General features: G+C 39.5%; 1 protein-coding gene across 2 annotated transcripts; it reads right to left on the bottom strand.

The window, feature by feature from the left end:
* Nucleotides 1-5,368: 5,368 nt before the first annotated feature.
* Nucleotides 5,369-20,606, bottom strand: TNMD (tenomodulin). Of its 2 annotated transcripts, XM_019716631.2 has the most exons (7): nucleotides 20,298-20,602; nucleotides 19,999-20,130; nucleotides 10,875-11,015; nucleotides 10,552-10,653; nucleotides 7,688-7,841; nucleotides 6,056-6,222; nucleotides 5,369-5,744 (listed from the first exon to the last, which is right to left on the bottom strand). In XM_019716631.2, exons 1-7 carry the CDS (start codon nucleotides 20,343-20,345, stop codon nucleotides 5,535-5,537), a joined length of 954 nt encoding a protein of 317 aa, XP_019572190.2. In that variant the 5' UTR covers nucleotides 20,346-20,602; the 3' UTR covers nucleotides 5,369-5,534. The 2 variants fall into 2 exon arrangements, with proteins under 2 accessions (XP_019572190.2, XP_019572191.2); XM_019716632.2 differs by lacking the exon at nucleotides 10,552-10,653 and having other exon boundaries at nucleotides 20,298-20,606.
* Between the last annotated feature and the right edge of the window lie 3,676 nt (nucleotides 20,607-24,282).

Here is a 24,282-nt window from a genome sequence, read left to right as displayed (position 1 = left end):
TTTAACAGAGATTTTGAGAGAGGGCAGCTTAATACAAAAGAAATGACTTTAATAGTAGGGATTCTAGATTCTGTAACAAATTACCAGGTATGGCGAATATGGGCACTTGTCTCCCCAAGCATGACTTTTCCCTTTCTTCCTCAGTAACAGAATCGTGATTTAATTTGGTGTAATAATGCACCCAGAGCAGAGACTACTGCCACTCTCCTTTGAAGCTACATTTGGCCATGGGGCTAAGTTCAGGTTACAACATGTAAGCAGAAATCTCCCTAAAAGGTAAAGAACAGCCTTTTGTTCTGCCCAGCTTCTTTGTGATACTAATCTGGAATGTGAAGATGATGGCTAGAACTGGAGTTAGCTCAGATAATGAGATGACCTTGAGGATGGAAACCACATACTGAGGATGGTGGAGGAGAATGATAGACGCGTGGGTCAGTTGACTGGACTACCTGACTACCTACTTCTACCTTGGTTAAGTCACGTCATTTGGGGGTTTTCTGTTATATGCAGCTGAATCTAATCCTAAGGAGACAGAAAACGCATATCTTTGGGAAATCAGGGCTTTGTGGTATCTCTCAGCAAAATTGGTAGGCAAATTCTGAGAAAACCATCACTGTTGGCTTTTGAAAGGGAGTTCTCCATTTCTGAGAGCATATGGAAAATTCTTGCTCTCGTGAATCCTTCTGAAAGAATTCTGTCTCACACTTTCTTAGTTGTTTAGAGTGTGTAGCTCTTATCATGCCAAATATATTGTAAATGACCAGACAACAAAGAGGATAACCTATTTTCTACCTTCCATGCCACAGTTCTAGCAGAGTGGAATGCTGGTTTTCATATCTTGTTGATTATATTGGGGTAACAGTTCCCCTAGATTGACATGCCCTGGTAGAAAGACATTCTCAAAGAGAGAAGTAGTTTGGAGGGACAGGAAATGTAAAAGGTCAACCACAAACCATTCTGATTTGAACATGATATGTTGTAGCGTAACCAAAACATCAAAAGCTGTTATTGGGAACATGGGGGATTTACATCACAGTGGTACACCAGATAGATACACATGGCTAGAGCAACACTGCTGGGAAGAGGTACCCCCCACCCCAAGGAATAGATTTCAGTGGACACAGTGAATTTGTGAGTGACATGCCCTATGCCAAATAACCAAGCTCAAGTCCCTGTGTTCTATTTGTAGCTAGTCACACTGCTGCTTTTTTACCTGTCTACTTCAGCAACTTAACCAGAGCTAGGGCTTGTACCCTAAATCCCCAACCTTTGGCAAGTGTCCTGTTCTTGGCTCACTGATGATTGATATGGGTATGAGCCTGAATTGTGTTTTAGTAACCAACATCTCTGGAAAACCAGCAGAAATACTGCTGTCAGTGGCAAATTCAGAATGGTAAATGATAGCATCATCAGGGAAGGATAAATACAAACAGTATATTCATTTCACTGTTAGAGATCATCTCAGCACTATGGAGTTTATTTGTTTGTTTTGGTGGAGAGATTTATTGTGGCTTGGTCTGTTTCCCTTTCTTCAATCTGCCTCTCTCGATCTGAGCCCTTTTAGCAAGGAAAATAGGCCTGAGTGTCCAATAAATGAACAGAAGAAAAGATAGGCAAATGGAACCCAAATATCAAAGTAGTAGGTATACAAGTGACTAATTCACTCATTAGGTTACTAATGCCAGAGCTGACTATTGATCTAAATAAATTATCAGTGCAGTCCTTGGGTAAGTAGCTTTCATGCAAATTAATTAGACACCAGAGGTGAATTAGAAGCAGGACTTTGGAATGAGCCATGGACAATATTTTTTGTGTGTACATTCATACCTAGTTTTTTAATATGGAGCCACTTCGCTTTCTTGTTAGGGAACAGAATGTTGTCCACAAAATTATGCCCCAGAATAAAACTTCTTCCAAAAAAGGAAAGCCAAAATAAAATTATTTTTAAGGGTATAAATAAAATAGATTCACGCATTTCCTGATAGCCTGAATGAGAAGGTCCATATTTATCTCAGTAAGCTTTTAGTGTAAGACTTTAGGAGCCAAAGTGACAGTTTTGGACTCAGCCAGACAGTGAGACTTATATATAAAGACTCAAAATAGATTTCCTTTACCCCTAGTCCTGCCAAAGAGCCATTTCAGGTGTGCAGGAAAGGTGCTGAGCACACTAATGCATAATGCCCTTATGTTGAGTGGGAGCAATGGATGGCTTCGCCTAACCTGACTTTTCTTGATTGGAATTTAGATCCCCAAAGAATCTGAAAGGTAATATATTTCTTGTGATTTCATGGCAGATGTGATTTTTGCCTTTTTTCTTTTTTTATACATGATATCATTGAAAATTGAGAAGAAAATGCAAAAAGCCTGCATTTGTATAATAGAAATAGATAATCGAGCTGTGGGCAATCATCTCTGCTTTTGATCATTCTGGGATTAGAGGAATTCTTCATGCTTGTAGAAATAGCCTGTGTCAAAAGATAAGGAACACCAAAATGGATTTAGTAAGATAAGAACTTTCATCCCAAATTTCAACAGAACTCAAGGCCAACTTTTTGTTATAATATTCTGAAGAGCCTTGTAGCTATGCTTTTTTTTATAACCTATTTTTTCTCTGCCTTCTTCCCTCTCTTCTTTCTCATAGGCTTCAATCAAAAAAAATTAAAGGCCGTTTACATGCTTTCGATACTGTGCTAGGTTTTGGACAGAGCAAAACAGGAGAGTGTATAGGCCCTCTTTTAGAATTTGCAAGTTAAACTTGTATGTAAATGGCAAATACATTGAGCGATAGATTAATTTATACAGGCATGGAGTGAAGTAGAGAGGATTTAGGTTTCATATTTAGATAAGAGAGAAATGGCATTTTTAAATCTCTTCAAATTAGCAAGAGAAAACTCTGTAATCTCTGTAATCTAGAGCTTGAAGAGAAAATAGAGCTTGAAGCTAATGTCCCTGAGACAAGCAAAGGGGGTAGGTAGAGTAATAGGAGAAAAGGGATATGAGATGGTGGTTAAGGGTGATTTGAGGAAGGACTATTTAAATGCAAGTTAGGCCTGATCCTTAACGTAAAAAGTAGCTATTACAGACTTTCAGGCAAGGAAATGGCATTCATAAAATCTATAAGTGAAAAATAAACTTTGTAAAAGCATTCATTGTACCTTCTGTCTATAGCCTGGAAACTTCAGCAGGGAGGAGGTTTTAACAGCTGTGCTAAGAAGTAACCTGTGGCTTGGACAATAAGCATAATTGAGGGGTGGTCTAGGAGAACAAGCTGGATGTATTTGTCATGAGATGAGTGGAGGACAGAGATACGTTAGAATTACTGCTAGGTCTCTGGCTTAGGAGGTCAATGTGACTTTGGTGTCATTCCTTGTGATGGGGAGGCTGGATTTAGGGAAGGGTGGTGGAAGAAAGAGAGTCTGCTCTAGCTTCTGTGGGGTTGGCCTGAGACAAGTGCAAGGCATGAGGTAAGGAGTCTGCGTAGGATTCGAAAGAGGAGCAAACATCAAGGACAGGAGAGCGATACCACACTTTCTCCGTTCTCAACCTGCCCTGGGCCTATAGGAAGTGACAGGCTAATGTGTTTGGGTTTGTTTGCTGTTTCAGTTTGCTTTTTCCTAAGTCTGAGATGATTTGAATGCTTTCTAAAGCATGTCCCTGTATTTTCTTTTAAACTCCTGGTCTGCCTCATTAAGGGGATTATATTTTCCCAATGTAAAATTATGTGGTGGTTAAAGTATCTCATTTGAACATGAAATGCTTCCTGAATTAAAATATGTGAATAGGAACTCTTAGTCCTAAAATGTGACGTGGAACCTTCTATACCTTGTGTATGTGTCTGTGTGTGCAAATGTATATAGCATACCACCTATAACTGTAGTTAGTTGTTATATATAAGTTTCTGTACTTGGGCTTATATATTTTGGATGTCTTCTATTTTTTGGGAAATAAGGAGTATATCTTCTACTTCATTTGTACCCCCCACAGAGCATAATATATATAATATAATGTAGACTGCATAAAATTGAGCATTTCAGGAATTTAAAATTATTGGCTGATCTTAAAAATCAATGTTAAAAATGAATAATTTATTATAAAAACAATGATAGAGAACATCATAAATTCCATACAACCTCAAATTAATTTCATATCTTTTACATTTTTCTATTTCCACTATAAATTAATGCCTGTTATGATCACTGAAGTACTCCAAAATTCTCAGATGTCTTCTAAATCATTAATAACAAGAAAATATTTTTAGTAATGTTGCATTGTTAGGTATTTTTACTGTGCTCTCATTCTGTGAAAAGTGGTAATCCAACTATAGTATGTATGCTAATTTTCAATCAATGCATACCTAACCTTAACTCATCCTTGGGCAAATCCATTTCTATTTGCTTCCTCAACTGAATGGGGGAAAATGACTCCTGGCTCACAGGCATCTTGGTGAAGATTTTACTCTTTGAAAATGCTTTTGTGATGGAAAGTGTCAGACAGAAACCTTCATGACACAATAACTTTGAAGTTGAGCAATGCAGAGATACCCTCAAATGAAACTGAAAGGGGTGACAGATTGGTCAAACAGGAATTTTGAAACTAGAACTGGCTGAGACATCAAGGTTAACATCACCCTCTAACTACTTTTCCCTCTCCTTTGCCTTTCCTGCCTCCCCAAGGTGATCGGGAACTAGGCCTTACCCTTCCTTTTAAGAAAGTGGCATATTGCTAGTTCCTTGTGGTTTTGGAGGACAAAAAAATCACATTTGATTCCTCACCTCAATAATTTCCTATGATGCCTATTTCTCTGAATGATATTTATGGGTCCACCTTTTCCAGACAATTGCCTTGGAAGGTTATGTAACCAGACGCTGATCTAAAGAGAAGTCAGACCTGAAGGTTATGAAGTGTTGAATTTGTCCAAAGTTGAGTTCCTGTTCACAGGAGGAGAGCCTGGGACCCTTTTTTGCTAGGTTAGCTTTCTCCTTTGCTGAGTCTGAACACTTGGAATATTTTAGTGTTGGCCTGCTGTGACTCACAGCCTGTCCAGCAGCTTAATAGATGCTTAAGCAAGTCCACAATATGTCTCTCACATAATTAAACATTGGGGCTATGCACAAAAGGACAAGTTTTTATGCATTAATTATAGGGACATTTTTATCATCAGCCTCTCATTTCCACTTTCTCAATACAGCACAATAAAACATGGTATTTGAGAATTCTTATGCTCTGCCCTTTCCTACTCCCCAAACCTGATGAAATTGCAAGTTTCTGTTGTTGTCATCCATGTTAGACAGATCTGTTCAATCTCAGTTGCAGGAAATAATCTTAGCAAACACTTACCCAGTGTGTTCAGCAGCAATCAGGCCATTGATGATGATGTAGAAGTTTATTAGAACATGAGAGAGGAATTACTTACAAGTAATTCCAGAGTACTGGCTACCAGGAGCCAAGTGCCTCATAGGCAGAAATTCATTGAATAGCATGCATTTATTATATGTAGGCTGCCAGAAATTTAAGCAAGGAGCTCAAACTTGCTCTTAGACCCTCCCCAGCATGCGGGCCACCCACCAGTTGCAAGGCATGATGACACGACAGATAACCCGCCCTCCTTGGTAGCAGTATGGATATGGGTAGTAACCTAGCAAAGGTTCACAGACGCGGCGGCAGTAGCGGTTTCCTCGACGGCAGTAAATACAACAATAACCTCTCTCATCCAGCATGGGATCAAATTCTATTCCATTTTCAGTCTGAAAGAAGAAGAAGCCAGTGTTGGAGGGAAAGGGTCACTAGGAAGAGGCCCACCAAGCAGGGGAGGACTATAAAACTATATGAGTTGGGGACTGGTGAGAAACAAAGTTCCTTAGCCTGATCATGGAGAGATACCTCAATAGACATCAAGACTGATTTTGAATGAGCCTCTTGGGATTCCAAGTTTTTTAAATATTTTTTTGTTACAACAATGACCATTCTCCTTTCAATGATTTTGATCTGAGGGGTAGTGTGTTTTGTGAGGGTTCTTTGTTTTTCCTCTAACAAGAATAACAGGAACATAACTCACATAGTCATTTATTGGAAGTTCTTCTTCACTTGCTTGTCTGGTGTGACGCATCTTCTCCGCCTTCACCTGAGGGACCACCCACTGCTCATTTTGTTCAATCCCTTTTTTTCCATTGGTAGGAAAGTGAAGGTCTTCACCATCCTCCTCAAAGTCCTGTAACTCTGAAACTAAGGTAATAAATACAAAGTTGGGATAGATACAGAAATAAATATAAAACTGCTTTCAAACATTTCTAAAAGACGCTCTTGGGGAATAGCATTTGGGGGTAGAGATTTTCCTTGAGTCCTCTCTCTGCCATCATTTAGCATACGTGACTACTTTTCAAAGATCCTCCAGCTTATATTTTAAGATGTAATACAGAATTGTACACCTGAAATCTATGTAATTTTACTAACAATTGTCACCTCAATAAATTTAATAAAAAAAAAAAAAAAGATTTTCCGAAAGAAATCGGACTATTTACGTGGACACAGACTGCTTTGCTCATTTGGCATCATGCACTTGCTCTTTTGCATACTAAATTAAAAACTAAGGACAGAGGACCTTTGAGTCTCCCCCACTGATTTTATCCACGGTAGGTATTCAAATATTTTTTGGTTGCCTGATTTAATTAAGTGCCCTCTGACCTCCTCTCCTCTCCTCTTTCCTGTCATACATTTTTTAACTTCCTATTTAGAAATAATCTTTGATTCACAAAAAGAGTTGCAAAGATAGTGCCGAGTTCCTGTATATCCTTCACGCAGTTTCCCCTAATGTTAGCATCTTACATAACCATAAGGCAATAATCAAGCCAAGAAATTAGCATTGGTACAATACTATAAACCATAGACTTTGTTCAGATTGCATCATTATTTCCTCTAATGTCCTTTAGAAAAAGAACACTGAAGCAGAAGTTCTAGCATCCAACCCAGTATACCACATTGCATCTAGTTGCCCTTTTCTAAGGCCAAGGAGTACCAATAGATGCCTGCATTGGTTAGAATGTCCTCTCTTGGGTAATATAGTGATGTATGTTGTCCAGAACCAGGGAGGCAAGTTCTACATTAGCGGGGCAGAATAAGGCATCCAGGAATCTTTGTCTTCTCTGTGGGCTCACTGGAAATTTAGAGCTGGACTCTTCTACTCTGGACCTCTAGTCCTCAATTACTTTTATCGTGATTCCTAAAACAGCCACAAAGACATTTGTTTTGCAATGACTGTCCTATCTTCTGGGGAGAATGCCACCATTTGACAAAGACAATCCTTCTTGAGACAATAGAGCATTGTTTTGGTCCTTTTCTCTTCTGGTCTTGGGTTGGGCACACAGAGGTTTGAGCAATAGTCTGGTATCCTGACTGCAATGAATATAGATGTACAAAGAAAGACAGATTAGCTTTTTGCCATCACTGGTCACATTAGGGTGGTGTTACCTTTGCTGGGATATTTAAAAGCCTGTCAGCATTAATTTATCTGATTCATAAGTTGGCTGTGAAAAATTCCCTCCTCACTGGCAGTCGGCATATACACTTTCATCTAAGAAGATGTAAGCAGATCATTTGTTTTTCTAGAAATATAGTCTCTGAATGCTGGGAACATTAACCTGTTACTGACTTTGGGAAGAGGAGGAGGAGGAGGAGACGGTGGTGGCCATACCTGCTATTAGAGTGGGATTGATCCAATACATGGTCACGTTATGACAAATCTCCAGAATTTTGGAATTTTTAAGGAAGTCTCGGTTTTCAATAGGCTTTTCTGCTGGGACCCAAATCACTGACTGTTCAAAGAAAGTTGTGGTAATTTCTTCATTCTGAGAGAAGAAAGTAGTTCAGGGTGAGGATGGGCAGAGAAATTAATCAAATGAGTGAGACATTATGGGCTACTGAAAAACAAACAAACCCAGTTATAGTTTGAATCTGAATAACAATCTCAGTCCCAGGGCTGCCAGTGAACTAGCTATGTGCCTTGCATACAGTAGATGCCCTTGGGAGAGTTAACAACCCATTTGTCTTTTAACAGTAAGGCTGCTCACTGAGACAGGAGCCTTGTCTACTACCTTTTCACTTAAAGTCAGGAAGGCTCTCCCTCATTATCTGGGCCATGTATGTTTTAATTTGGGCTTCTGAATCCTGAGTGGTTTGCATTTGTTTTTTCTCTTCTACGCTTAAATGGATGTTGCGAGTGCCTGCCTTGTTTTAGGTTTGCAGCTAGGGTTGCAAGCCAGATTTGATCTCAAACTGAAAAAAACTGCCACAATCAAAATTGGTGAGATCAATGAAATAACAACCGAACCTAATATTTTGGTTTTTCAAGATTTGCCTGTTAATGCTAACCAGGTGTAGTACAAAAAAATGTCCTTTTAGTTTTAAAGTCATGACTCCAGATTGTGCCTTCACTGGCCTCACCACTATTTTACTCCTTTCATCTTCTAGATGCGTAGTTTGTCTCACAAAGTGTTCTTTCTTTAGGTAGATTTTCTTATATTATCAAGAGAGCCACCTTCTTTTTCGGTTTCTAGTATTGGAAGTAGCTGTCTTGTATACCTAGTTCTTTCTTACTCATTTGTCTTTTGTGTGTCAGTATGTTTCCCCTTTCTCCTAATAAGGTTTTTCCTTTTCAATTTTGTTTCTTTTTATCTTTATGATTTTGGTGTTTTATTCTCTGAGATCTGGCTTTGTATAATCTTACCCTAGTCATTTAAAACTCCAGTCTTAGCTCCTTTGCCCTTGAGTCTGTAAAGACCTTGGGATGCATTGAAAGGGACTGTATAAAATGAAGTTGATATGCTGACTAGCTTTGTTAGCAAAATCAGGGCTATTTATGTACCTGCTCTGCGTGTTTAACATACACGAACCATGGATACAGAGGTGAGGAAAATACAGACTAAGAGGGTTTTTGTCATTCAGGACCACAAATTTGTCTCATAAAAAAATCCGTAGCCTGAATATAAAAAATAGGTTTATCTTGAAGATAAAGTAATCTCACTATCACGAGATGAATACTTGTGTTATTTAAAAGATTTGGCAAAAATAACTGAAGAATAAATTAGAACCAGACATTATGGGCCTTTGCCTTTATTTATTTATTTATTTTTTTCAGAAAATAAATACTGTCGTGTCAGTTTGGACTCTCATTACTGGCTGGCCCTACTCAAATGCTTATATTATTTTCTGCAAAATGCAGCATATGATATTGGGTATAGTAGATTTTATCCTAGTCACTCTACTTTCATATTACCCTTGCCTCCTATAGTAATTCTAATATCCTGGAAGTTATTCTAATCCTCAGATGCATCTAACTTCTACATATTTGAAAAAAACAAATCTCCCCAATTTTTCACTACTGCAGACCTTGGGAGTAGATCATCTTCTTTGGGGGAAATTCTAGTAATAGGGGTCTGTAACTTTTCTGGCCATGAGGAGATCAGTAGCATGCCCATGGGAGCCCATGACAGGTCTGAGACTTGGGTAAGAGAAAGGAAAAAGTGCTCCCCACCCCACCACCCCCAAAATAAGAAAAGCATAAATGGGTAGATGAGAATTAAGATAGAGAGAGCTGGGTAGGAGAAAAGTGAAAAAGGACAGAGGAGAAAGAGAAGAAAGAGAAAAGAGGTATTTATAGTATATAAAGAAGCAACCATGTCATTGCTATAATATCATTTTAGATTTGCCAGTTAAACTCTAAAACAAGCCAAATAAACATTTGTTTGTTCCTGGCTACGATGTGGGTATGCTGTCACAATATGGCCTTAGCTAAGGTTCCCCTTCTTCCTCAACTGATAACAACATACTGTGATTGCAGACAGAATCTCAAGGAAAAATTAAGAGCCTCAAGGGCTTTATTGATGGCTTTATTTTAGGCAATAATCCTCCATCTCTCCCTAGGCTTTCAGGGGCCATTCAGTGATTACTCCAGTACCCTAGATTACCTCACCCAGGCCTAGCAGTATGTTTTCAGAGAAATTGTATTACACTGTAGTTCTTACTTTGATTTAGCCTTTCCTAGTGAGATTAAATGGATTATTCCATTAGCAGCCCAGCATAAAATGGTAAGGTGAATCAACCAAAATCTTTAAAATAGTGAATGTCACAGTATTACAAAAGTGGCAGGATCCCCAGTGCCTTGGAACTTTTCTTTTTAGGACTTTACCTTAGACTGGATTGATTTTGTTCTACTGTTCACCCCACTTAACTAGAAATCTTTGGTTTGGGAGCAAAGCTATATAATGTTAATGGCTACCCAGGTATGAAAGTACAGTGTTGTACCTAAAAGCATGAATTTATTTTTTTAAGGCCTGACTTCAAGATTCCAATCTGCTGCTCTCTAGCTGTGTGACCTTGGGCAAGTCACTTTTTGGTTCTGAGTCCCAGTTTCCTCATCTGAAAATGGGGATAGTAATAGTACTTATCTATAGGGTCCAAGTAAGAATCAAATGAGAGTAAAATATTTAGTACAATGTCTGGCACATAGTTAGCACCCAATAAATGGTAGCTTTTACTACCACCATTATTCTTACATACCTCATCTATTTCCTCCTCTGGTTCAGAAAATTCAGGAATCACTTTGATCTGTGTTTTGATGAAGCATTTTTGAAGACCTACAAAGTAGATGCCAGTGTAGCCCTATAAAACAGATTAAAAAACAACAAAAAACACAGCAACCCTGAAATAGCCACAATTTATGAGTTCCATGATCTGTCAGGGCCCTAGTCTGGCAAAATTTGAATTCAAAGGGAAAGCTTTGTCTCATAAATTAAATGGAGGCTACAGGCTATTTTCAACTCAACTATAAATGTTCTAATATTTTTAAATGGGAAATCTTACGGGGAAAATATCTAACTTACATTTTTAAAGTCATGTACTTCCAATGTTTCATCAGTGCCATTTCCACTTCTGAATATTTCGGTTCTGGTCACAGGATCAATTTCCATGTAAATCGTCTTCTTTTCTCCGTTGCTGTAGAAAGTGTGCTCCATGTCGTATGTCTAGGACAACAGAGGAAAACAAGCTCTAAGATACTCAGTGTGTCCCTTCATAAGACACTTTAATTGAGTAATATCTGGGGCAAACTTCTCTTTTCAGAACTTTTGTAGTGAGGCGCCATCTCAGGAGCTTGCCATTGGGAATTCTCTGAGACTCGAGATTAAAGTGAGGTGCTTTTGACATTGAAGCTGATGATATGGGGATCTCTTGTGAACCAATATTTTGTATTCAAGCCAAGTTACTGAATGAAGAATCCCAACGGTTTTCTTGGTAGCTTTGGTAAATAGCAAGTGGTGTTTTGCAAACCAGCCTGTAAAGTATAGCTTCCTTGTCTTGAACAGACGGATCCCCTAAAACCTTTGCTGTTTCTTTATGCTACCACTTGCCTTTCCAAGTGCTCATGGATCACCTTTCTCTCCCATGAAGCTCAGTAGGGCTACATATTTAAACACATGTAGAATGCCTAGGTATTGCTCTTTACCTCCTCGTCTCTCCAAGGCTTTAATATTGGCTCCACAGTGTCTTTTTAGAATCTGAAGACTAATATTACCATTGGCCAATATCAGGTAGTAGTCTTACCCTGACCTCAATTGCTTAATTTTGCCCTTTAAACTCCAGGAAACAGGTATTGCCTTCCCCTAACCTTCTCTTTGATGGGCTAACCAATCCCACTCAGTTTATTCCCGAGTTCTGCTTTCCAAAACTGATTCAATTGGCTTCAAGTCCTCCAGATTCTCCTATATATAGAATTCAACAACTGTGTCAAGGGCCCTGCACTAAGTAATATGGAGTTTCCCAAGAAGAGTGCCTTGGAAAGGCTACTTGTTAGGTAGGTCATTTTTGAATGGTTGAAATAAAACCCCAGACTGTCCCATCCTCTAAAAGAGACACTTCTCTTTCTGAGGACCAAGAGGACCAGTATTACAGTGTCCCAGTTTAGAAGTAAGCCCATTACCTATAACTGAGAGCATTTTTATAGCCATAAGCAAATAACAAGACTAAAGGAATTTGCTACCTGTCACAAACCAGGCCAGACCTGATGGTGCCGCGTGGAAGTCTCTCTGATCCCTGTTGTTGGGAAGCCTTCAGCTATCAAGTTTCTTCTTACTCATTTTTCCTTACAAAAAAAAATTGGTAAACTAAAAGCCTGAAAAGCAAGTCATCTACAGAGCCAATGTTGCTTTCTAATGATACAGTTCTCAGTGGCAGCCTATTAGAGCGTGTGCTAGTTTAGGTTGTTTTTTAATGTCTGCCTGTGTTTGTGACTGAATGTTAGTTTAACCTGGTCAAATTTTCCCCAACTCAAGTAGAAAAACAAGTTGGAAGGGTTTTTAGAAGCAATGTTACTTCAAGTGTGAAAAGTCTATGTAGTTGCTGAATAAGAGAACAAGAGACAATATCCTTTACCTCTTAGTAGCCCTACAGTTCCTTGGACATGGTCAGCACTTAAGTATTTGTTGAATAAGTTTTTCCCACCCATAGCAATTTCTCATCTTCTTAAAGAGAGATTTTGATCACAGACAAGTTTTTTTAAGAGACTGTATTTTAAAAGGCAAAGGAAAACAGTATTTAGAACCTTCCAGCAACTGCAGAGTTAACTCAAGAAGTGTGGCCTGGTTTGTGATAGGTAGCAAATTCCTTTAGGCTTGTTATTTGCTTCTAGTTATAAATATGTCATCAGTTCCAGCTCTGCAGCCAGCTTGGGAAACTTCTACCTAGGACAACAAATTGAGCTCTCAGTCAGCCTGACCTAAGGAGAGGAGAGCGGCATCTACTTCAGATCCAGTCTTGTCAGATCTCCCAACAGGGGAGAATTCATTAGAAATACTACCCATTGTTGAGACAAATATCAACACCACCAGTCATTGAGGGTGGGGTGGGGTGTTTGTTTCATCAGTAGCACCACTGATGGATTATTGCATGGAAAAATGAGGTTAGAAACCAGGGGTTGTTGGAAGGCTGCCTACCTGGGCAAAAGAGAACATGCAGGCTGTGTTTTCAATCATTGGTAGAAGACTATGGAACCATATTGGTGACATTTAGAATTTCAGTGTACTTCTGTGCAATGAGTTTTCCTGCACTATTGGCAATGCACTCCACTTGGATACCTTGCTAGATGAAAACTGTTAGAAACTGCCAAGCTCAGCCGATCTTGATTAATTTCAACATTCCTTCAAATAGTTTTGTTTTGTTTTGTTGGTGGGGGAGAAGGGGTCCATTCTGATCATATTCATTAACCAGCTTGTTGCCTTTTTGTTAGCAATGGTAGGTTGCTAAATAGAGTAGGATCAGAATGACTTCATTTATGCGTGAATCCAGGTAGGGAGCTATATATATTCACCCAGATGGAATTCCGCTATCAAAGGTGTCTTTTTGGAACAGACTATCCTTTGTCTAGGAAGACGATGCTGGTGGTTCACTTTGGACTGTTTGGGGATGAGTTTGAGCAAATCCAGACATACTGTCTCGCCCGGGTCCCTGTGGAGAACATTGCCTGGGTAATGGCTATGCAAGCTTCACTGGCCCATATGGACACTGAGCTCATGCCTTTGGCCTCAGAAATACTTTTCTCTCTGCTAAGCTCACTGGCTCAGGGGCTGAGAGGGTCTTTCTGAAGATGAAGGATTAAATAAATGTTTTTTTCTTCTCCGGGTGCATACTAAGGTAGACAGGATGGCTGGCCTGAGAGAGGTGTGAGTAGGCTCCCAATAGCTCATCTCACTCAGACTGTCCCCAACACAGCTGTATTCCAGGAAGGACAGAGCAAAGATAGAGTATGATGAGGAGTATACTTCTGCCAAGTTGGCAGATTGGGAAAGTTAATCTTTGGTGTTTCAAGTCTCCTTTCTCTGTACTTTTCATATCCTGTTTGTTCACATTGTACCTCCTATCTCTTCCCCCTCTCCCCATCTCTCTCTAACCTTTTATCTCCTGTCTAGGAATCTCTTGGTGCTTCAGGTATCTTGTGTCAAAGAAAAAATCATTCTGACAAATGACTTCATACTAAGATGTTAGTAATGGGTATTTGTCTGTTGAAAAAAAATTGTCAATTTTTTTCAACAAATACCCATCAAAGGGATGGATTACTAATGGTGGATTTTAAGCACAATGGCACCAGGAATCAGTGATATTTTGGGGGGCAAGGGCATCTTTCCAGCACCACTCAAATGGGTTCATACTCCACCCACACATAAGACTGGTCTTAACTCTAAGGACTAGCACACTGGGATGGGGCAAGGAAGCCAGTGGAGTGAAATATGATTCAGAAGTGAAATGAAATAGGTATGTGGTTAAACCCGGGCAGTGAGAGATGTCAGAAGACCACACTGACAAAACATGGAGAGAACACAAACTCATTTCTCTTCCCTGCCCAGGAATTCTTTCCTCAGTCCAGTTAAATCCTCCGCTTAGGCAGCAAATGAGCCCTAACATCCCCCTTTCACAGTTTTTTCTTTTTTTTGCTTCAATTTGTGACAATTGCTGAGATCAGAAAAGAAAGCTTTTTATAAAGAGTAAAACTGCCTCAGACCTCAGTGTGATGGATCTGTTTGGGGGGCAAGTAGCTTTAGCCTGTCCTGAAAGGGATTTGAGGACATTTGGCTTAGGTTTGTTTTTTGAAGCCTGTGATTAATCTAGCTGTGTTTCTTTCCACCTTCATCCTTTACTGTCTGTTTATGAGGTACACTCTCCAGCGGTGAAATAAATGCTCAGAATAGCTGGCTCTGATCAGGTGTCAGGCTGGAAGGAAGGGAAGGGAATGTATTGTACCATATTATTACCAACCTAGCCTGTGGGAATTAAAAGGCCTCTGAGTATTTCTTTACCAACACAGATCAGACAGATTGTTTCTAATGCAAAGCTGGACCTCTGCATCTTCAATCACCAGTTCTCAGCCCTGAAAAACACTGGCATAAGCAGCAGACATTCCTCTTTTTCAACAAGAAAAAAAAAGCACATTTCTTTCATCTACAAACCAAAGCTGGCTGGGAAGTTTTCCCCTACTCACTCCCTCCCCCACCTACCTACTATTCTTAAATGCAGCTGAAAAATAGTGGAAAGAATCCCCAGACCAGGTTCTAGTCCTAGCCTCAACTCTGCCACTTACAAGCTGTTGGGCAAGTTTCAGTTCTCATCTTTATCTCCCACCTATTGCCAGACACAATGTTGAATAGCTGACAAAATCAGATCTGCTCAGATCTGGGTTGATGATATATGTCAGGTTGACCAGTGGACTGCCACTACCTGTTGAACACCTGAGTTGCTTTCCCCTTACAGCCACAATCTCACTCTCAGCCACTAAAGAACAACTCCTTTTGAAGACCCAGGCTTTCCTTGCTGGTGCTACATAAGTTGCTCAGCAAATGCTGCCTTAGAAGAATGAGACTGAATAAGAATCTGCCCATAGTTGCCAGAGTCCTGCTCTACATAATTGGAGAGGCCCTGAGTACTTCAGAGCAAGAGCTGGTCCAGCAAGAGTTGCTGTACAAAGGTGGACTTTGCTCCTGTGATGGTTTTGGAGAAAAATTAAATGTAGGAAAGTCTTCTCTTTTAAAATGCTGATGTGGTACTATTTGGCGAAGCTCAGTCCCAGTGCTAAAGAGATTCCAGCTACCACTCTAAGTTTTTCCTTGAGGGTGTGAATGCTTCTCCGGGCCCACATTTCACCCATCAAACTGCTGTGTAGGAAAGCCCAGGGAACTCAGTGAGGAAAGTTGTATCTCCTGTGTGCCTAGAAGGGGAGTGAAGAAAGCTGGTCTCTGGCCAATGCTAGCATTAGACAAACAGGCACAGGATAGCTGAACACAGACTTAGCAAGAAGGTTCTTTTCTGAGCAAAGGATTTTCAGCCTAGGATGGTATTAGGCTCGCAGTCCTGAGTGAGACTGTTTTAACGGTTGTCTGCAGTTGAGTTGGGGGTAGGGGAGAGAAAGATGCCCACCTATCCCTCCCACTTCTCATCTCAAGTTGGTAGTATGTAGAAGTGGAGGGGACATCCCCGGGAATCTGTTGATAGCTGTGTGGGCCTTAGAACTTATGGTTTCTAAACAACCCTAAAGTCACCAGGAAATTCCTAGATATGGCAGGAAAAGCAGCATTTCATTTATTTAATTTATTATTGGTCTGCCTCATTCTTCAAAATATTGAAGGCAATAGGCTACAAGGTCTGTGCTACAGCTAAAAACTGTCGGTTTAAGGGCTGGGATTTTTCCAACTCGTTTTCTCCATGTTGAATTAATTAGCTGGGGAGTTTGCTTCTAATTGTTTCAAGTTAAATGTGTAATACAGGGAGCTTTAAGCAAGAATGTTTCTCCAGGGAATCTGCTTCAAAGATCCCCGGGCAGTCACTGCCTGGAAGTGAAACCTCGTTGTGATGCTCTCTAAAAATTTCTGGGACTGAATATGTCCCCTCTGCTAGGTTAAGAAAGCTGAATACAGAGCTTGATGGATTGGCTTTTATTCAGCTCAAATGGCTCCTAAATGTGGCTGTGGGTTAGGGTGGCTGTAAGCCTGTAAGTGAGTGCCACAGCTCACCCAGAGTTAGTCCTTGTTGGTTAACTTTATTTTGATCCCTTTCTCTCTCTGGTGTGTGTGTGTGTGTATGTGTGTTTAAATATATGCGTGTGCTCATGCCTGTGGTGTGTGAGGAGAGGGAGTAAAGCATGGCTTACTCCCCATTTGGGATCAAGAATTTGGATCTTTTGCATATACCAAGGTGGGAGGTAATGGAAGGAGGGAGAGAACCTCCTGGCATGGAAATGTCAACATCAGATGTGGAATGTTAAATAAACACTGTTTATTATAAACAAGTGTTTATTGAAAAACAAAATAAAAAGGAGGTGTGGTGGAGGTTAGAGGAGCAAACACTAAGAGCTTAGAGGGAGCCCCAGGAAAGCAAATAAGTCATTGACATCCACAAGCACAACAGCATCAACAGTTCTCTCCACCAACGGCCCACCATCTCCATAGGTCCCACAGGCTTGTAAGGGGAAGTCCAGAAGAGGCTTGGTTTTAATCTAACTGTTGTTTCCTGCTAGGTCATATTCTTTTTTTTTCTTTTTCTTTTTTTTTAAATTTTATTTTATTAAATTTATTGGGGTGACAATTGTTAGTAAAATTACTTAGATTTCAGGTGTACAATTCTGTATTACATCATCTATAAATCCCATTGTGTGTTCATCACCCAGAGTCAGTTCTCCTTCCATCACCATATATTCGATCCCCCTTACCCTCATCTCCCACCCCCCACCCCCCACCCCCCTTACCCTCTAGCAACCACTAAACTATTGTCTGTGTCTATGAGGTTCTGTTTCTCATTTGTTTGTCTTGTTCTTTTCTTGTTTTTGGTTTATATACCACATATCAGTGAAATCACATGGTTCTCTGCTTTTTCTGTCTGACTTGTTTCGCTCAGCATTACTCTCTCAAGATCCATCCAGGGGAGAGTCTTTAATTTGTGCGAGATATCTAGCTCCTTTTCCTCTGCAATTCTTCTTCTAATACTAATCTGACTACGCTTCTCTTCCCAGGATTCATAAGTCAGCTTGGAGGCAGGCTTATTGGCAGTATTAGCCAATAATTAGACCATATATGTTAGACCATAGATGGTCTCTTGGGCTCTTTGTATGGAAATTGAAGGTAGTAATAGACTGAGTGAAGCATACATATCTCCAGCTGGTTCCTTAGATTGTAATGGATCCTGCCTGGTCTTGTGGTGAAGGCCCAGACTTAAATGTCAAAGACAATAAATTGCAACTCCCCACTGGAATGGAGAACAAACAATCTTTACTCAAGGTGGAAAAACTTGCCCCAGGAGGCATCTATTGTCTTTTACCAGATTTCTTTGTAATAACTTTGTTCATTTCTGAGACTCCCTTTGCTGAAAAATTACATCCCAAGATGGATTACTTCATGAGAGATTTGGTTCTTGACAACCTTCATCCAGTAGCATACCCCACCTCTTCTGTGCATGCACTGACTAGGTTTTACTTTTTGTTTGAAGAATCACAGGATTGTTTCTCATAATCCATCAAAAAGGAGAACTGGAGTGAGAAGCAAAGATGGTATAATACAGAAGCAGAGGGGACCATGGGCACTGTCAGTGAGTTTGGCAACTTGCAAGAAAAAGCAAATTCCCCACCTAGTCATTTACAGTTTGCACTGAGGAAAATAGCATTCTAAGTTTAGGAAAACACATAAACTCTTTCAGCATAGCATTGTTAATACCAGCAGCTACAATAAAACAAGAAAAGACATCTGGCCCCACATTTAGGTATGTGTGTATGGGTGGTCAAAAGGGCTAGCTACCTACCACATTCAGTTAAGTACATTATGGCCATGGAGAACAAAAGGGTTTATTGTCCTCTAACTCCTCTATAAATGTCAAAAGGATCCAATTGAATTGTAGGGCAACATATCACCTTGTGAATTAGCTAAGTGGTAGCAGATTTGGACCAGAATGCATTTTGGCATTCCTATTCATTTTCTGTTTCCTTCCTGATGTCAATTGCTTTGCTGACCTTGCTAGCCTGAATATAGGGGCTTCTCTAGGAAGACATGTGAGCAGTAAGTAGTTCCAGAGCAGGGAGCAATGAGAGAGAGAGAGAGAGAGAGAGAGAGAGAGAGAGAGAGAGAGAGAGAGAGAGAAAGAGAAAGAGAGAGAGCGAGAGAGAGATTGGTTGAAAGGGTTAACTATAGGCATTGGGAGATGCCTGAAATGCTTTCTGAAACAAGGTGTAAATGAGAAGACAAACACAGTAGGCTGCCTTGCTCTTCATTCTCCCTCTTACTTAAAGTAAGGTAGCCCTTAGAACTAAACGAAAAAGGGTATGGCAGCAGAGGTGAAGAATCCAAGGTGGCTCAGCCTTCTCTGTTTTCTTTTGGACACTTGTCCAGCTGAGTCTCTATTTTCTCCCTCTCTGCCTCTCCTTCCACATTAATCCATATTCTTTCCTCTCTACTCCTATCGCTCCTTTGGCTCCTAATGGTCCATGCCAACCCATTTTCTTCTCGTCTCTCATCATCGTTCCTGGATTTGTGCCTTTCCCTTCCTAAACCTGTTACCAAATAGAAACGAGCATCGTATGACAACAATTTAATAACAACAGTAACAACAATCTACAAGCAGAGAGAAAAATGTGGCAAAGACAGAAAACCATCTTCACACCTGTAGCTTGTACATTTATTAATTCTCTTTGAAATAAACATTTTTACCATGAAAGGACTATGATTTTCCTTCGGTCACATCTAAACTTGCCCATTGCGTAGGAGCCCAGGGATAACAATAACACTAATACCAACTACAATCGTCAGCCAAGCTTCACCAAATGACCCAAATATCAGAAGCTTTCTGAGATACCTGTGATTTATGACTTGGTGTCACTTGTTTCTACTTTGTGGCACTACTATCTCAGTGGAACAGTGACGATTATGGCTGGTGAGGAGCGGAAAAGCTCTAGTTTATTTTTTTAAGTTATAAATAAATGTGAACTCAAGTATGAGAATTGCTCCTTCTGAAAAGGAGTTTTCTGTCTGTCCTCACAGCAGATGCATTAAGTGAGAAACGTAACCCCTGAAAATGCTTTGCTGCCATTTCTGGTGTTTTTTCTTTTCTTATGTGGTGGTATAATTACTTTTCCATCAGTTTCTGCCCAGATAATTGAAAGATGGAAAGTATTTTCTTCTTACAGTAAAATTTTTGCTTCTAGGAAGAGTATTAACTCCTTAAAGCCAAGCATTATAAAAGAATGGGTAATTCTACATCTTACCATTACTAACCAAAATACAGAAAACACATTTTTTTCCTTACCAAAATAATTAGTCAAATAAAAGAGAGCTAAATCTTGATTCAATTTTTTTATACCACCAGGAAATAAACACAAAAAGGACTTAATTGTTTTTATTTTAAGAGTAACATACATGTCAATCACCAATTAAATTCAATCAAACTCAAAACAGAAGCACTGGACAATAATGTGCGTTTACTTACTTTTTTGGGTGTCTCCAGCCAGAAGTACTTGCCCCCCCAAAACAGGACAATTAGAGTTAAGGCCAGGATACCGAACACCAACCCACAAATCTTGAGTGATTTACATATCTTCTTGGATTTAAAAGCTTCTGCCTAAGCAAAGAGCAGAGAAAAATAAAACAATACACAATAATCCTTAAAATAGCAAGCCATAATTCAAAGTCATTTTTGATTTCACTTTCTAATGTTCACAATGCAGTACAATAAGTCTGTGAAACCATGATTCTGCTCAAAAGGGGAAAAAATATGAATCAACTTACATTTAGAATGTGACAGTCCTCACAGTTCTCTGGAGGATTCTTGGCCATGGTCTCTCAGCACACTGCACTCTTTCCCGGCTTTGAGAGAACTGAGACCACTGCTGAGGTGGAGTTGCAAGTCGGCTAACAGATGCCAGAGGAGAAGCTGAATTTATATGGCTCAAATATGTCATACCAGAGCCTGAGGGAGCCCAGGGGGCTCCTGTGCTGCTATTTGTTACATAGATATACCCATATATGTATATAACTTCTGTGCAGACAATTCCATCCAGAATGGCAAAGACAGAAGGTTATAATGAAAACTATTGTCCTGGGGGTTGGTTTGGAAGGGGACCAAGCCTAGAACACATTGAAATAATTTTTCACTGTGAACTTAAAATATCAGCAGCATGCTGCACACTCCAGAAATAAGCAAACAAAACAAAAAGGGGAAGGAGTCATGATTTCAATTCCATTTGATTTTACAAATATTTATTGCAGGGATATTAAATGTCAGGCACTGTGCATGGCTTTGGAGAGTCAGAAATGAATAAGGTGTTGCCTCCTCCACTACGTTAAAGCTCTGTGAGGACTGAGATCAATATATACTCAACTAATTATAATTAAAAACAAGATTAAAAGGGTTAAATAGAAGTTTTCTCTCTCTCTTCATCCCATCTCTCAGATTATTTTCCTTTCATGGGTTCTCTTCTCTAGTCTGTTACTTAATGTTGATATTCCTCATGGTTCTGTCCTTGATGACCTTCTCTCTATAGATACACTTCTTAGATGATTTTATTCACTCCAGTTTAGAATATCACCTATGTATGTATGTATCAATGATTTCCAAACCTGTATCTATAACCCTGTTCTAGCTCTTGAATTGCAAAGCAATTTGAAAATCTCTACCTGGGTGTACCCCAGGAATCTCAAACTCAGCATGTCCTGCATCAAACTCTTCTTTTTTTTCAATACCTCCTTCTCCCAATCTACTTTCTTTCCCATATTCTTCATCCCGGTTGGTGGCTAAATTAGTTTGCTAGAATTGCCATAACAAAGTACCACAGACTGGGTGGCTTAAACAACAGAAATTGATATTCTCATAGCTCTTGATGCTAGAAGTCTAAAATTAAGGTGTCAGCAGAGTTGGTTTCTTTGGAGGCCTCTCACTTTGCTTTATAGATGGCCTTCTTCATTGTCACATGGCAGTCTCCCACTATGCATGGCTATGTCTTAATTCCTCTTCTTCCAAGGACACTAGTCATATTGGATTAGGGTCCATCTGTAGGACCTTATTTTTCCTTAATTACTTCTTTAAAGACCCTATCTTCAAATACAGTCACATTCTAAGATAATGACTCTTAGGGCTTTAACATATGAAATTGGTGGTGTTGGGGGGGTGGACAATTCAGCTCATAATAGAGGAATCATCACCTACTCAGCCTCCAAAACCAAAAACTTGAGGTTTGTCCTGACTCCCCTCTCTATCACATTCCCTTTATCCACTCACCAAGTTTTATCAATTTTAAATTCTTACAGTGTTCAAAGTCATTTTTTTTCTCTCTTTGTTGACTGCTACAGCCTTAGTTTAGGTTGCTATCTTCTCTGACAAGTATCAAATCTGTATCTCTAACCCAGGCTGCTCTCTCAGGGCTCCAGACCCATGTGTTCATCTAACCTGCTGGACATCTCCACTTAGATAGTTCACAGGCACCTCAAATACCACGTCCCAGACTGAATTAATTATCTCCCTTTCCAAACATACTCTTCCCTCCATATTGCATCTCTCTGTAAGTTATACAATGATCACTCTCTAGAATAGAAACTTCTGAATTATCCTTGATTTCTTCCTCTTCTTGTTCACCTTCCATGCTCAATCAGTTATTAACTCCAGTCAATTTTGCCTCTGAATTGTCTCCCCAATTCTATTCTCTCCATCTTTAATTGCCAATTGCTGTAGTTGATGTTCTCATAGTTACTTTTACTGTTGCAATAGAAGCCTAACTGATTTCCTAGCTTCTAATCCATTGCCTTCAAGGAGATCTTTCTAAGATTTGAATCTGAGTATAATCTCTCCCTTCCTTAAAATCCTTCTGTGTCTATAAAATCAGAGCTATTTATGGTAACATCATAGCCACTTCAGGGTCTGGACCCTGCCTATCTCTCCAGCTTTGATTTTGGACAATTTCCTCCATAGAGGCGGAGCTAACTGGGGGGCAGGTGGATGCAATTGGACAGAGCCATGGAGCATGTACATGTGACTTCATTCACATCCTAATGTCTCAAAGGAAAATAATTTTCTAATTGTTGCCAGCATGATCATGCATGAAATTGATTATGCAATTTATGAAATGTAAGTCATGGTTTTATTTGCTCTGCAATACTTTGGCCAAGCTTTGAAAAAGGAAAGTCATGGAAAAAACCTATATTTATTGTGTTAGATGGTTTCCCCTCACACCATGCCCCCAGTGTCTTCCTTACATTTTATTGATATTGAGCACACTCTACTTTTTCACACTAAGGGCATTTACACATGCTATTTTCCGGATTTCCCTTTCTCCCCTTGTCTACCTGGAAAATTCCCACTTAGCTTTTAAAATGCTACCTAGATGTTGCTGGCTCCTAAATCCCTTCTGTGGTCTCATCTACCATATCATTGAGTTCATCACCCTTTCCCTTGTTCTATCTTTGTATCTTATTCATACTTCAAATGTTGCACTTATTGTACTGTATTATAATTAGTTTTTATGTGTTTTCTCTTGAATAGACTTTGAGATCCTTTAAGACATGCCTTATTATTAAAAGGATTGAATTAAAATAGTGTTCAAAGCAATGTGCTGTGGAAGCATAAAAAGAGGAGTGATTAATTTTGATTCAGGAGAGCAGGGAAAATGTACATGGAATTTCAGTAGATTGTACATTTATTAGCACTGTTTATGCAGTGTCCTCTTTGTGGTAGGCACTGTTATAGGGGATGGATACATATATAATAGTGGACAAGACAAACACAGTCCCTGACATTATAGAGCCCAGAGTCTACTTGGGGAGACAGAAGTTAAACTAAAAGGAAAATAATCCTATAAAAAAATTAAAAATATAAATTATAAAACGTATAAAGAAGGAAAAGTTCAACCTGCTATGAAAGCACCTAATTTGGATTAGAGGGTGTCAGGGAAGTGCATGCCGAGGAGGTGTCCCTTAAGCTTGAACCAGAATAATGAGAAGAACTTAGCCAATGAAGAGTGGGGAAAAGATTATTTTTGGCAGCGAGAACAACACATGCAAATACCCTGAAGAAGAAAAGATGTTGTATTTGAAGAATAAAAGATGTGGTTGTAATACAGTGAATAAAGAGGAGAGTTGCTTGAGATAAGGTTTAAGAGGTAGGCAGGAACCGTATCTATAAAGACTGTTTTTGGCTACAAGTAACAGAAACCAAGTTATGGTGCTTTAACAAAATAAGGGGTTTATTTTTCTGACGTAATGGACAGCATCAGCAATCCAGAGCTCATGCAAGTTTCATCTTTTTTTTCTGTGACCCTTTGAGCATGGCTACCCTCTTCATGCTTCTAAGATGGCTGTTCCACCTCCAGGGAAGACAATGCAAAGGGCAAAAGACATGTGACAGCTGAATCTGTCTTTTTCCACCATGAAAGTAATAGTTTTTCTCAAAGCCCTATCCTGTACATTTCTGCTTACGTAATTTCCCAGAACTGGGTTGGATGCCACCCCTCCATTTAATGGAATCTGGGGAGGTTTTATTTTCAACTCAGCCTACTACTATTCCTAACAAAATCCTGTGTTTTTTTTTTTGTTGTTTGTTTGTTTTTATAGAAGGGAGAAACATACTGAGTAGGCAACTTACAGTTTCTGTCACAAGGGATGTGGTAAGGCCTTTGAAGTTTACTCTAATGGCAATGGAAATTCATTGAAGGGTTTTAAACAGAGGGATACACAGTTCCTTTTATGAGGTGTGATCAAACAATACCGTGAATATTTAATTTTA

The sequence above is a fragment of the Rhinolophus sinicus genome, chromosome X, assembly GCF_036562045.2.
Source record: "Rhinolophus sinicus isolate RSC01 chromosome X, ASM3656204v1, whole genome shotgun sequence".
Lineage (NCBI taxonomy): Eukaryota > Metazoa > Chordata > Mammalia > Chiroptera > Rhinolophidae > Rhinolophus > Rhinolophus sinicus.
The sequence above is the reverse complement of the archived record's forward strand: the minus strand, read 5'-3'. Positions and strand labels throughout refer to the sequence as shown.